The sequence below is a fragment of the Mesoplodon densirostris genome, chromosome 4 (genome assembly GCF_025265405.1).
Source record: "Mesoplodon densirostris isolate mMesDen1 chromosome 4, mMesDen1 primary haplotype, whole genome shotgun sequence".
NCBI classification, from domain to species: domain Eukaryota; kingdom Metazoa; phylum Chordata; class Mammalia; order Artiodactyla; family Ziphiidae; genus Mesoplodon; species Mesoplodon densirostris.
This window is the reverse complement of record NC_082664.1, coordinates 169,727,615-169,743,718: the sequence shown is the minus strand read 5'-3', so window position 1 is coordinate 169,743,718 and position 16,104 is coordinate 169,727,615. Positions and strand designations below refer to the sequence as shown.

At 34.7% G+C, this 16,104-nt stretch overlaps 1 protein-coding gene across 1 annotated transcript in view; it reads right to left on the bottom strand.

Moving 5' to 3' along the window:
- The window catches only part of PLXDC2 (plexin domain containing 2), a 401,022-nt gene that overhangs the window by 61,215 nt on the left and 323,703 nt on the right, over positions 1-16,104 (bottom strand). The window contains exon 11 of the mRNA XM_060095440.1: positions 5,860-5,920. Within this exon, the coding sequence (XP_059951423.1) occupies positions 5,860-5,920 (61 nt within the window). The remainder of the gene's footprint in view (positions 1-5,859; positions 5,921-16,104) is intronic.

Below are 16,104 nucleotides of genomic sequence, written 5' to 3'. Positions count from 1 at the left end.
TTTCTTTGATAAGAGTCATCAGCAAGAATTCTTTAAATTTATTTACAAATCACCATCCTTACTTGAACCTGAACTGACCTGTCCTTCCTCCTGTTAGGATGGATGAGGTCTATGGTATACAGCTGTTCTCTCAATCACTACTCTGGCCCAGCTCAGCCCACCTTCTCAGGTATTGTGAACCTGCTCATCTGACCCCCTCCTTGCTCTTCAATATTTCATCTCTAATGCCCTCCTGCCTTGTTATCGGCAGCACTTAAACATACTCAAGCATGTCCAGTCTTATTTTAAAAACTCCGTCTTCATTCTTCTCCACATGCACCCCAACATCATCCTGCTTTTCCATCCATTCAGTCAGAATTCCAGAAAGACTGATCAGCCTAGGGCTTCTCAGACTCCCATAAACTTGTTTTTATCTGATCCAACTTAATTGAAACTCTCATACCAATGTTTTTAAATATCTCCTTATCTACTAAATCTTCCATGTACACTCTTGCTATCTCATTAGCATTAGGCACAGTCTGTCCACTTTCTGATCTTGGATTCTGTGACACACACTCATCAGTTTTCTGATACCTGTCTAACAACTCCATCTCCATTTCTTTCTGTCCCTTAAGTGTTGGTGGTTCTTATGCATCTTTCCTGGCCTGTCTTTTCTCTATATGCATCATCACTAGCAATCTCCTCCATACCTATGATTTCAATTAACATCTTTATGTTAATTATGCATAAATCTCTATCTTCAGTCTACATTCTTCTCTTGAACTTTAGGCCCAAATATTCATCTATTGGCTTACATGCATGTGGATATCACAGACATCTCAGGCTCAGTAAGTCTAAGATGGAACTTGTCACACATTATTCTCCTCCTGTGGTTCTATTCTCAAAAACAGTATTATTAATCACCGTAATGTTTAAGCTAAAATCCCGGACTTGTTTTGCTTATGGCAGTAAAGGCAGACTACAGACCTTAAACGGTCCTCCTGTCACAATACAAGTGAATTCTGGATAAAACACAAATTTTAAAGCATTACTAGGATTTTTGGGAAGTAAAGAAAATCTCTGAGGGGGCCTTTCTTTTGCCTCTCCCACAAAACAGAATAAAGCAAAAGCTGTGTGCTATAAAGAAAGTAGGAACAATATACATTATGCAAAGTAAAAACACATGGTTTGCTCTGAGAAATAAGATAATAGATGATATAAAAGAGAGGTTAAAAGATACAAGGAAATGATGAGAAGGTCCCATCTCCAAAGAGCTCAGAAAGTAAAAATAAAGAGAATGAAGACAGTCTGACTGAATAGTATATTTATCACATGTCCGGAATTTTCACCATAATCTTCTTTGCTGTAAATATCTCTGTCACATGGATTTTTGCTGAAAATATTTTTGCCACATAACTAATTGTCTGTAAGGCAATTTTGCCATAAAAGATAAAATAATTGGCTGATGGTTTGGTTTGATATACACAATACAAAAATCATGACAGATGGTGATGATTTGCCCCAAGAGTTGGTTTCTTCTTTTGAAACACACTACATGGGAGGAGAAAGAGGCCAAGGGCCTTGAAGGCACAGAAGTAAAACAATGTTTCCCACAGAACTTTGTAATGTCTGTCAATGGACATGTGACAAAATGCTAAGAACAAACAATAGTGCAGAGGCTTTCACAACACAGTACAAAGCTCAGTTATAAACATGCATCCCAGTATTTGGAAATTAATACCTTTCTTAAAGAAGGAAGAAATTTTAGTGAAAATAACATTGGGATGCTGAACAAGGAGACAAATCAATAAACAACAAAAAAGTGTAATATGATGAACAAAAGACTTGGAAGGCAGTGCTTAGGTACAACCCACAGAATAAAGTCAGTTATTTGCAAAGTATTGTCATGAGTCTACATGCACATTAAATGTATTCAGATATTTTGTATTTTGCAATGAAGTCTTTTTAATTTTGTTATTCATTTTTCATGTTTCATTATGTCCTTTCTAACATCTCTCTTTTATTTTTCGTTGTTTTATCTTTTACAGCAAAATTGCTTTATGGCCAATTACTTATGCAGCAAAAATGCTTGTGGCAAAGATGTTTATGGTAAAGAAGCTTATGGTGGAAATACCTAGAACCCATTTATCAAACTTCATACCCAAGCAATTAGAAGACACACAACCTTATTGAGCACATGTAGATAATTTGTACAAATTACTCATTCACTATTCTATTAAAAGTTCCAACCAATTTTAAAGAATCAGTATCATATAGAATGTGCCCTCTGACAATTCAATTCAGTAAGAAATCAATAATAAAAAGATGAAATTTAAAATGGAGAAAAGACAGCCTCTTCAATAAGTGGTGCTGGGAAAACTGGACAGCTACATGCAAAAGAATGAAATTAGAACACTACCTAACACCTTACACAAAAATAAACTCCAAATGGATTAAAGACCTAAATGTAAGACCAGACACTATAAAACTCTTAGAGGAAAACATAGGAAAACCACTCTTTGACATAAACCACAGCAAGATATTTTTTGACCCACCTCCTAGAGTAATGAAAATAAAAACAAAAATAAAGAAATGGGACCTAATTAATCTTAAAAGCATTTGCACAGCAAAGGAAACCATAAAGAAGATGAAAAGACAACCCTCAGAATGGGAGAAAATACTTGCAAATGAAACAACAGACAAAGGATTAATCTCCAAAATATACAAACAACTCATGGGGCTCAGTACCAAAAAAACAAACAATCCAATTAAAAAATGGGCAGAAGACCTAAATAGACATTTCACCAAAGAAGACATATAGATGGCCAAGAACCACATGAAAAGATGCTCAACATCACTAATTATTGGAGAAATGCAAATCAAAACTCAGAATGGCCATTATCAAAAAAATCTAGAAACAATAAATGCTGGTAAGGGTTTGGTGAAAAGGGAACCCTCCTGAACTGTTGGTGGGAATGTAAATTGATGCAACCACTATGGAGAACAGTATGGAGGTTCCTTAAAAAACTAAAAATAGAACTACCATATGACCGAGCCATCCCACTACTGGGCATATACCCTGAGAAAACCATAATTCAAAAAGAGTCATGTACCACAATGTTCATTGCAGCACTATTTACAATAGCTAGAACATGGAAGCAACCTAAGTGTCCATCGACAGAAGAATGGATAAAGAAGATGTGGCACATATATACAATGGAATATTACTCAGCCATAAGAAACAAAATTGAGTTATTTGTAGTGAGGTGGATGGACCTAGAGTCTTTCATACAGACTGAAGTAAGTCAGAAAGAGAAAAACAAATACCATTAATGCATATATATGGAATCTAAAAAAAAAAAAATGGTACTGATGAACCTAGTGGCAGGGCAGGAATAAAGACGTAGACATAGAGAATAGACTTGAGGACATGGGGCAGGAGGGGGAAGCTGGGACGAAGTGAGAGAGTGGCATGGACATATATACACTACCAAATGTAAAATAGATAGCTAGTGGGAAGCAGCAGCATAGCCCAGGGAAATCAGCTCAGTGCTTTGCACGACCTAGAGGGGTGGGATAGGGACGGTGGAAGGGAGGCTCAAGAGGGAGGGGATATGGAGATATATGTATGCATATGGCTGATTCACTTTGTTGTACAACAGAAACTAACACAGTATTGTGAAGCAATTATACTCCAAAAAAGATCTATTAAAAAATAATAATAAAATTTAAAAAATAAAGTAAAAAATAAAATAAAATTTCCATAATTCAGAAATGTGATATAATTCACAATACAATGTAAATTCAGTAAGAATATTGACAAGATTGATTGACTGATTGATTGATTACAGATCTTGCAAGTTGAGTCTAAAATTTATATGAAGAACAAAAGCCCCAAAGTTGTCAAAATGCTTGTGAAGATGAAAAAGTAAGGAGGTTTGTTCTATAAACAATATTTCTTATGAAGCTATAGTAATTAAGACAGTGTAATATACAATGTATCCATTCTTCCAAAAAGTCATTTGGATCATGTCACCCCCTTAATTAAAACCCTCCAGATAGCTTTCTCTTACCTTTAAGATAAGGCCCAAACTCATTCAATGTTACATTTAGGGCCCTGTTTACCTCACCAGCCTCATCTCTCACCACTCTTCTTACCTTCAGTTACCCTTCAGAAGTCATGTTAAATATCATCTCCCCAAGCAAATGTTTCCTTGTCCTATTTAACAAGACCATGCACTTAGAGTTCTTTGCCGGTGTGGTTCTCTAAGTGTTGTCCTTTGTTCAGGGTCTGTCTCCCCTGCTATACATATTTCTCACACTTTTACATTAGCAGTGCTTAGAGCAGTACATAATAAATGCTCATATTAGGATTTGCACTTATTGAATAAATTCATCTCACAAGATCAGAAGGAAAATTTAACACTGGTTTTAGGCACAGAAAATGGACTGGACTTGGTGACCTTGTCTACTTACCTGTAACAGAAGGACAGAATTGCTCACCATAAAGCAAGTAATGTTGACGATGTACTTACAGAATAAAAAGGAAACATTGTATATTATAGAATGTACTAGATTCTGAGCTCCTTAGGAAGAGAGGGTAATTAAAAAAAAATCTTTGTAATTTTAGTGCTTAGCACAGGCCATAGGACATGATTAAATTCCCCACAAATATCTTTAGGAGGCCTTAGAATATGATGGATTCTTTTCTATAGCTTATGTTTCATGGTGGGCCCACAGTAAAGCAAGAAAATGACGATGTCTGAATTACCCTCTTGATCTTTACACAGGTATTCAATGTCAACATTTTTAACTGAGGTAACAAGAAAGAAACATCAACCTGAGAACACAACTATGACTCTATCAATATATTTTCTTTTTGAAGTACTGTTGTTAAATAAATGAAATGAAATAGATAAATGAGTATTTATCACTGTAATTCCCCCCAAACAACTGTCAAAAAGTTGATTAAAGCTTCATTGGCAATACTGTACTTAATGTTCAAGAATATCCTGAAAGACGTATTTTTCAAGATAGTTATGAGGCATCATAAATAAAAACTAAATTAAAAATAAAGGCTCTAGTAACTAGGATTGCCTAAGAGTTCTGAAAATAGCTCTTTGACATGGTTTGCTTTACTAAATGAGAAAAGTTATAGAAGTTTTAATGGTTTTTATTCAAAATTCAAACCCTAAAACTTAACAAAGGGAGAAGAAACAAATACTTTTCTTTCTGAATTTTATAGGATATTTTTATGTCTCTGAAATGACAGTGTAAATACAATTCACTAAAAAATTGTAAATAGGTTAAAATCCATTCTGCAATTTTATTTACTTGCTTGATTCACTTCTTTGCATCATTGTCTCCATCACGTTTGCCTGGGACTTAACTGTTTCCATGTTAGACCATGTCTACCTTCTTCTATCATGCCAATTTGCTGCAATCAACCTTTCTCCCTGTTTCATTGATTTTGTTATTTGAACAAAAAAGATGAACAATGGCTTCCTAGATCTCAAAAAGCAGCAAATGTTTAAGAGAACTGCCCTTTGCTCACAGAGACTTAAGTCCTGGTTCTACTATTGCTGAGTCACACACCTAATTCCAGACACTCTCTCTCCACCCGCTTCCCCAACATCTCCCCTCACCCTTCCCTCTTCTCCTCTTGGTCCTATGGAGGCAATAACAGCTCTGACCTCATAGGACTGGTATGAGAATAAACTGAGATAATACATGTCGAGTTAAACCCAACATCTGGTACATATAAGGGCTCAGTAACTGATGGCCGTTTTTATTAAATTAGATACCATTTTCATTAAGTTGCAGCAACAGTACATGACAGCTTGGTCCCAACAATCTTGTCGTAATAAAGCACATGTGTACCTCTTCAGGGCATCCGCTGTCCACCCAGTCCTGCCGATGGCGATCAAATCCACTGGAACATCTTCAGAGAAGGCCACGTTGCAGATCAGAAAAGAAAGTATGGGGTGCAGAGTGGGGGTAGAAATTAAAAGAAAAAGATCGGTAAGTAGTTAATTCTAAAATCTGCACAACATAAACTTTCTTCTATAGAACCGTTAGCTGGAGCAGTGGAGAAGCATTTACGGAGTTCTGCGTAACGGGCTACTCCTTAGGTAATCATATTGTTATGGTTGCAAGTGGCAACAAATCACGCCACTGAGGCTCACTGCACCGGGCAGAACACCTGGATGCCCACGCAAAGGTGAGACAGTAGCTATTCTATGTAGTTGGCTTTTCTTTTCCTCATACATATGTATTTTTCATCATCACAACATGTGGATAAAATGTTTTGCAGGTATTTTTCAGATCTTTTTATTTGTTTTGGTTAAATTTTAAAATTTAAGATCTGCAGTCACACAAACTCTTTCCCTATCGTGCAGTAAAAGCTTAGTAACTCAGCGGGTTTGGGGTGTTCAAACCCACACATTCCAAAGAAAGAACTGGCCCTTGCCCAGCTCCTGGGAGATCACTTCTAATCCCCTGGAATATCCTGCCTGATAAAAGTGTCTTTGTATATCTTGGGTCTTGGGCTATGTTAGATCATACTAAGAATATGATTTATGGTGAATGTCTGTTTTTATTCGCCTGGAGCCCCAGGCCATGTTGCATCAGTTTGACCCCTGGGGGCACTGGAGATGAGAGATAAAGTTAGTCAAGCAGAATTTCATACCTACGTGATGGCCCTCAGTAAAAATCCTGGACAACGATGAGCTTGGATAAGCTTCCTTGAGTGGCAATACTTGGTGTGTGTTTTCACAAATAGTTGCTGGGAGAATTATGGGCCAACTCCACTGGGGGAGGATGACTGGAAGCCGTGCCTGGTCACTGTTGGACTCTGCCCTACGTTCCTTCCCTTTGCTGATTTTATTCTGTATCCCTTTGCTGTAATAAATGGCAACCTTGAGCATAACAGCTTTTCTGAGTTCTGTGAGTCCTTGTAGTGAATCAGTGAAGTTGAGTGTGTTCCTGTGGCTCCCTACCAGCGCTACGATTAGGTCATGTCTAAAAGGTCAAATTCAGCGCACTGCACTGATGAGATTTTGCTCACTCTCACTCTCTTGACTCAAATCATTTTCTGCCCTCCCTACCTATCCAGCTACAGTTCATTCACTTTTCAAGACCCAGAAATTACTACCCAGAGCCCATTCGGATAAAGCGTCGTCACTGCTGTGATCATCTCTCACTTTACTATTTAACTTTTCTCATTTATATAAAATGTCATGGCTTTATGTCTTATTTACCAAACTTGATTGTGAACGTTTTAAAGTTAAGGCCAGTGTTATATTTGATCATACCTAATATATCTGACATATGATTTCTTTTTCATATTAGAAACTTTAAACATTTTTACCAGTTTATGAAAGTTAAGGATTTGCACTGCCCCTGAATTTTAATATATTAATATATATACTTATATATAATATATATGAATCCATATTAATAAATATTAATCTAAATAGATATTTATCTTTTTTTCAAAATAAATGGAGGCTTTTTGTCATAGTTTCTTATAGGCTGTTCAACTTTAGTCTTATTTTTCTTATAGTGCTCCTTTACAACTTTTTTTTTCACTTGTTTTGCAATGAATCTACACGATGATTTTTTATAAGAATCCCTGCCAGAGATCAGGTACCATGGCATGAATGAGCACAATTTAATTCAAGTGGAATGTGAAAACAGCTTGACTGTCAACAAAAAAGACCATATATATCATTCTGCCCGGACATGATCTGTTAGAGCTCAGCTATTTTATACCTACCATCTGTGTTGAACAAGCTTAAGTGTGGAATAAACATCAGTGTGTGATCTGGCATCCTGAGTTTGAGAGTCCCCAGTTGGTCAAGGCTATCTCTGGTTACCCAAAGAGACTCTGCCGTTTAGAGTCCAATTCCAGATGAATTAGATAGCTGTTGCCTCTTTTTTCTTTTTCTTCCCTTCGAGTTTACTTAAATATTGAAAAGTATACTGACATTCTCTTCTGCAAGATGGGAATATATCGATTTTCTACAAAGAATATATTTTGGGAGCCATCTGACAGGTTATTAAATGCAACAGATAATTTTTAAAATGCAGTTTGTCTTTACTTACTCCATTCTAGATGTATTCAAAGCCAGTGGGAAATAGCTACTTTTAGCTTATATTACAACAAGACAGTACCAAATCTTAAATTTATGAGTCAATTTTATCTTAAATAATTAGTCCCTTAAATTATTACATTAATCCCAGAGAAAAGTACAGAAACACCGCAGTTTGCTTGAGTTATTAAATAATCTCTCAATTATAGTGTGTGAAATTAGGTTCTACTGAAAACATGTAATTCAATTAACTAATCCATTCATTTATTTATTCACACTGCAGCTTACTAACTGCTAGGGTGGGAAGGACTGAGAATGGCAAAACACAAGTAAGGTTTGGTTTGAAAAATTCATACATTTTTGTATCTTACGGTGCCTTAAAAAATTAACACAACAGAACCCTGCCTTTTCAGCATTTTATTTTATAACCCAGTAGTTTAAATAACATCAAAAACCTATTATAAATGAAAGGGTATGTGTGTGTGTGTGTGTGTGTGTGCATGTTGTATAAATCATTAAGAAAAGCTACCTTTCTATTATTTCTGAATTCTAAATAAATAAAAAATCACTTTTAAGAACACCTTCCTCTCTCCACTGAGCTGCTGTGTTGTTTTTCTAAAACATCACGACATTAACCATGTCATGCTCCAGAATGTTGATTTCCAGTGTTCTCAGAGAGGCTCTCCTGACCTGGAATCACCTGGTGTTCCTGCTGAAATGCAAATTCCTGGATCTAACTGGATAAGATTCTCCTACAACTTGGGCCCAGTAATTTTCACTGTAAACAGGTGCCCCAGGTGATCCTCACCACACTGAAATGGGAAAACCACTGACCTCCTGTAAGCTATGTCAATACTGCAGGCCCCTTCACACTCCACCAGCCCATCTCCTGCGACTTATTACATCTCCCTGAAAGTGTTGTACTCTTCCAGTCTCTGCCTTTTAACACGCTATTACATATGTCTGGAATACCTTCCTTGTCTCTAATTAGTAAACCCAATTCAACTCAAGACTTACCTCCTCCCAGCAGCATTTCCTTTTCCTCTCACCCAGAAGAGTTAGCCCACCTTTTTCAATGCCCCTCAATACCAAGTGCTGGTGTTTATTATTACTTGGTTGCTCTCAAGCTTCTTGTACTCACAAGACTTTGGAGGGAACATGGTTCACATGAAGATTCTGGGCTCAAACTGCTCGAGTTACAATTTTGGCTTGGGCACCAAATAGGTATGTGATCTTAGGCAAGTTATTTTTCCTATCTAAGCCGGTTTCCTCATCTATAAAACGAGGCAAGGGAGGGTGGGTAAGGATTAAAAGTAGACTGTTTGTTGTATAGTCAACATTTAGTAAATATCAGCTGTTTTTAATATCTAAGGAATGTCTTTGTAGAATGTATGTAGCAAGGTCGACAACTGTTGAAAATGAGTAAGTAGGACTTCAACTGTATAGATAGGATTTAGAAAACGTTTAGGAATTAATGCTATGTCCCATGTTAATGTGAAATGTGTTTTACACTTAAAGTCCTTTATCATCATATTTGGGAATTAGTATTACAGAATCTTGTGAGAGAAAATCTAAGTTGCTTTCAAATATGGAGCACATCTTTATTCAATATTTATAAATAGAGGTTATGTGGTTTTGTAAATATTCCTTAAGAATTGATTTCGACAGTCTGAGCTCCTAACTACAATAGATTTCCAATGTTTTTATTTTCAAGTTATTCCCTTCTTCTCACTGTTACCTAATTCCAAAACAAATCATTAGAGAGCTCTATTTCAAGTTAATTGTATTATTTTCCACTCAGTTTCAATGGGATGTTGATTTCAAAGCCCTCAGGAGCCATATTAAGTGAACCCCATTTAATAAGGCGGCCTAGAAAAGAATTCTCCTAGCTTGCAGCATCTATTCAATCATGAGATTAAAGCGTAAATCTCATCACATCTCTAACTTACCTGTTTTGTGGAAAGGGTTTCAGAAATAAAACTTATTTTGCAAAGGTAATATATACAGATGAAGAAAAGAGAGTAAATGTTAAAATATATACACAAGGATTAAAAATGAAGTCCATGTCTTTCTACACAATTGAACATGTGTCATTTCACCAGTGAGATGAAACATCTACAAAAGAAAATTTAGGAGAAAAACTTCACAGAATCCCGAGACCCAGTTAGGAATTAATTTGGAGATCGGGGGTCAGCATGTGTTTTTTGTAAAGAACAAGGTAGTAAATACTTTAGACTTTGTAGGCTATATAGTTTCTGTCCTAACTACTCACCTCTGTGGTTGTCGCTCAAAAGCAGCCACAGACAAATGCATAAAGAAATGGGTGTGGCTGTGTTTCAATAAAACTTTATTTACAAAGCCAGGAAGTGGGTCCAATTTGGCCCACTTGCTGTAGTTTCCTGACCTGTTATCTAAAAATAAAGATCTTTAAAATTCTGAAGACTAGAATACCTCATCAAAGTGTCTGATGATTTAAATGGTCCTTGCAGCCTTGGGTGTACTTATTGGCATGCTATCTTAATGGAAAAATCAATTGCACATTTAGTAAGTTTTCTTGCCATCGTCTGCAAAAGTGTGAAAAATGATCCTCCAGCATCAAAAACATGGAAAATTCTTTAAAAAGGAAGTATTTTAGAAGAGAAACAAGTATAATGATAAACATCTGTGATTATAACTAACTAATAACATTTATTTTACCATGAGTCTGGAGCATAAGATATGGGAAAATCAATTTGTTTTGAAATACCGAAAAAATTTCATTGGAAAGGTAGGTCATAAAATGTACAATGCTGATTATAATCATCATTATTATCAATAGAATATTAGAAAAAAATCATATCTCATTTCCCATATGGGGCATGCTTGTTCCTAATTGGCCTCAGGCATGAGATGGATGATTTTACTGCTAAAAACATTTCTCCTAAAATCAAGAAACTTGAGCTTAAAGTTTTTCAGAGTTTTCATGCCTGAACCACTCCGTACAAAGAGCTCTGGGAATGACAGGTGAATTTAAGCACACAGTAATCTATTACAGAGACAGCACTATAGGACAAATTATGAAATTTCACATCATTATAATATGCAAGGGTATGCAGCATGTTTTCTTTTAATAAAAGCTCTTGATATTAGTTGTAGCTCAGAATCATAATCCAATGCCAACAAGAATAGTTATCTGCAGAACGCAGGAACTTTGCTTTGGAGATGAGTTTTGGATGGAAAACTGGGGTCAAATCATCTGATATTCAGAACCTTGTCATTTTACAGCTGTGGCATCTTGCAGAGCTGCAGGTTTTATAAAATAAAGGCTTAATTTTTCTTTAGATTTCTAGAATCTAGAGCAGCCCTAATATGTGTTTAAAAGTATAACACCAGGGTCTTTTATCCTTCCAATTCTTTTATCTCATTAAAAAAATTCACATCTTATTTCTCTTTCCTTCCAAACTATTGGTTAAAAAGATTTTTTTTTAACTTTTTGGTTTTTATTTCCCCTATCTTTCAATGAAAAATATTTTCAAAAGGGAAAAAAATTTTGTAATTGGCTTTCCATGCTGGAGTTCTTTCTTCCTCTGAGTGTCACCTCCTGATTACAAGTCTGTTTTCAGTTTTGGAATGTGTAAGGTAGGAAAGAATTGATGCTGGGAATGAAGCTATATTATTTAGGCTTATCTGGAAATAAGCTGACCTTTTCAAAAATCATTATGATTAAAAGGCATTACTGATGTTGGCAAAATATCCTCATTTATGCACTGTTAATACTTTAAGGGAATGAAGGACATATAAAAGTAGACTTAAATATGCCATGAAATAGTGATGCATAAAAACAGTCAGTTATACACTGGACAATCCAGTAAACTCATTTTAGGGCCAAATAATTAGTAATAGGCTAGCGCTGTGAACTTTCAGCATGTTTTAATCAGGGAGAGGCTGACTCTACCCAGATTATTAGATATCTGAGTACTTATTTTATACCTACAAAAAAAAGTTTCTTAAAATACTACTTAGAAGGGGCAAGAGAATGAAGTATTCACCCATATGGAAACAGTTAAAAGCTATTTGATTCAAAAGACTTGGACTGACTTGTTGCAATACTAATCTCACAGTAAAATTCAATTGTTATCTTTGTTCTACCTAACTTTTACGTGCTGCTAGTGAATACTGAAATATGGCTCAGGGAATTTTAAATGATGCAAGTTTGGCTGTGTATTGACTTAAATAATCCTTCATTACAGAGCATCATATAATCTCTGTATTCACAAGTTTAAGCCTGATGTTTGGACACTGTGGTTGTTATTTTTTAAAAACCAGCAGTAGATGAAATAGTTACATCTGAATTCCTCAACGACTTCCAGCTTTGTGCTGATTCACCTGCATGAGGGGATGTGACTGCATTAGCAATACAAAGTATGCAATTTCAGAAATCTTCAATTCTATCAAAAACCAGATTACTCCAATGTAGTTTCTCAAACTTTTTGAAGTAAACCATATCAAGAAACATAGTTAACATCAAGTGTTTAGACATTTACATATCTGGTTATGTGTGTATGGTTGTGTGTTTGTGTATGCTGAAACTAAATATTTATTGTGATGTTTCTTTTTTTTCTCTAAACATACAAATAAAGCACAGAGATATTTGTATTCCATTCTATTTCATTAACAAAAATGCTGGTTCCAACCCACTGGGTAATTGATAGCATGACCCTCCTGAATTGCAACCCTCAGTTTGAATAATACTATCCTAATAGTTTAAAATTTTAATCATATTTATGCTTTAAATAGTATTTCCTGGTTTGTAAAATAATCATTTTAATAGAAAATTACAGAAAAGTATAAAAACAGAAATTAAAGTAGATAATATCCCAATGCTAAGATATTGTTAGTTTTATTTTCCAACCAATCTTTATTTAACATATAATTATATATACTTATGTATTAATCAAATTGGAATCATAACATGTGATAACACTTTTCTACAGTTAATATGATAATCTGGGCATTTTTCCATGTCCATAAATATCCCTTGAGAGTTAATTTTTAATGACAGCATATACTTCATTATATGGCTTGATAAAAATTTTATTGTATGCTATATAGGAAAGTTGTTAAAAGAGTAAATTCTGTGAGTTATCATAAAAGAAAAATTTTTTCCTTTTTTTCTTTCCTTTTTTTGTATCTATATGAGAAGATGGGTGTTAGCTTAACCTACTGTGGTAACCATTTCACAATATATGTAAATCAAACTATCATGCTAGAAGCCTTAAAATTATTTGGTGATGTATGTCTATTATTTCTCAATAAAACTAGAAAAAATTATTCAACTTTTATATGAGCACACGTAGGTTATTTTAACCCTTATAAAAATACATACCACCATTCTTTTTGCAACTTGATGGATTAAAAGTGACAGTCATGCTTTAATTAGCATTTCTTTATTACAGGTGAGGTGAAATGTTAAGCCATGTTTATTGACAATTCGTATGTCTGTCTATATCTTTGAGTGTACATTCATTTCTTTTACTCATTTTATTCAATTGGGCTATTCTTTTTTTATAGTGTGTCTATAAAATAAGGCATTAAATTTCTGTTAAATATATCATCTGTCTGTAATTTGCCATTCAATTCTAAATGATTTTTTTTTTTTGCCATACAGTGGTTTGTATCTTTACACTGTGAAGTTTTTCAACATTTTCTTCAAAGATTCCTTTCTTTGCCTTTTGCTCAGAGAGGCCTCCGTTACATTGGCATTAAGTAAAATTTGCCATAATCTCTCCTAGTTAGTTCATTATTTCATTCTTTACTTTCAATTCTTTAATCTACTCTAAATTTATTGTGGTATATGGCATGATGTTAGAACCAAACCTAAAGAGACAAATTTTATTCAGATTGATGGCTAAGAGTCCCAGGATCTCTTAACCATCCTTGAATAAGAGATCTTTATCCATCATTTGGAATTGCATGTTTAATCACATAATAAACTCATATGCTAAGGCCTATTTCTGAAATTGTATAATCTTCCATTGATGGCCTTGTTTCTTCTTGTACAATTCCTATGATTTCATTATTACAGTTTTATCTAATGATTTATCTAAACTTAGTTTAAGTCTGCCTTAATTGAACTTATTTTATAATATTTTCTTGAGTTGTCTCACTCTTTATTCTCCTCTGTGATTTTTATAATTATATTCTGATGTCCAAATAATAATGTTATTGATGGAATTGATGTGGAAATAATTGACATCTTAATATATTCTAGCTTTCCATCCATTAAAATGTTTATTCAGGTGTTCTTTTAAGTGCCTCATCAAATTTTCATTATTTTCTTTATATGGAACCTATACATTATTAAGTTTGTTAGTAACTATTTTATCTATTTTTGCTATAGTTAAGGAGCTTTAACCATTGCATTTTCTAAATGGTTATTTCTGACATGGAAAGCTACTGACTTCTGTGTATTTTGTATCTGATTCCTTTACTTACAAATAATAACTTTGCTTCTCCTTTCCAATAGTCATGTCTCTTATTTGTTTCTTTTCTCTGTGTGTTAACCAGAGTTATAGAATTCTGGTACACAATAGTGGTAATCATACCCATGCCTTCTTCCTTATTTTAATGGGAATGTCTCAGGGGCATTAATGTTTAGTATATTTTTTCCGCTGTTTGAAATAATATTTGTTATCATGTTAATATGCATATTTCTATTTCAGTCTGTTAACATTTTTACTTAGAAAAAAATGTTGGATTTTATTAAATATATTCCCATCTATCAAGATGACTAAATGATTTTCAATACCAGTGCTATAAATGGCATTAATAGATTTCTTTAAACCAAACCATGCTTGCATTCATGGAGTAAATACATTATTTGGCTATGTTTTAATTAGTTTGACTTTGTTAACTATAATGCAATATCTCTATGAATAATCTATAGCTAACATCCTACATAACGATGAAAGACTGAATGTTTTTCTTCTAAAATTAGAAACAAGACAAAATGGCTACTCTCACTACTTCTAATCAGCATCGTACTGTACAGTTTGAAGAGGCAAAGTTAGAACCCAAGAAAATGAAGCTTTGGCAAAATAATCAAATCATTAACAGCTTCCTGCCTCTCATCTTCCTTGTATGAATGTAAAGTAAAATAAGTCAATTCATAGCTTGATTAAGTGGCAAAAACAAGGCAGCCACAGCAGACTTTAGAAGAATTACTGAACTGCTGAGACTTACAACAACCCTCATTAGAGATACAAAGTAATATTTGTTATGATGTTGGAAAGCTGAAAAGCTAATGACTTCAATACTACAATGACAAAGTCAGCTAGAACCAAAAGGATACCTTAGGGTTTAATGTTCAGAGATAAGTGGGTAAACTTTTTGAGTAGGTGGAAATCATAAGCTACTAAAAAGACAAAAATTGCAGGTATTCTGCTTTTTGAGACACTGGGATTAGTATATATCACCAAACGAAACCAGACATCTCTGGTCATTGAGCCATCTGTCAATATGGTCAGCTTAAGAAATGATCTGCTCTAGGATTTCCAGAAGAGGGTAGCCGCTGGGTCTTAGGTGAAACTGAGACACAAACAACAACAAAGACTCAGCATTTTCATCTGCTTTCTACCAACTCCTTTTCAAATTTCTAACATACTTAGTTTGCTTGCCTTCTGTTTTATTGAAGCCCCTATTACCATTCCATCTGACTCACCTCTTCTATGAGACTTAACCCAGGCTGTGCTCCCAGGGAAGGGTCCTCTCATGGAGGATTATCCTTCTCCCAAGTGCAACCTCCAGTCAAGATTACAGTGCCCAGCTTGAGAATAGAAAATTTACTGTATGATAAAAGTTATACAATTAGAGATGAATACAAAGTCTTCAGTTTACCAAAGGCTATTACCATTTAAAATCAAACTTGTTATCCCAACTGTACAAAGAAAATATTCCTTCACTGACTGATCTTAAATATGGCTTTGGCAACTTGCCAGAATCTAGCTGAAAACACATTTTAACAGTTTGGCTTCTTATTTATGAAAGATTTCAG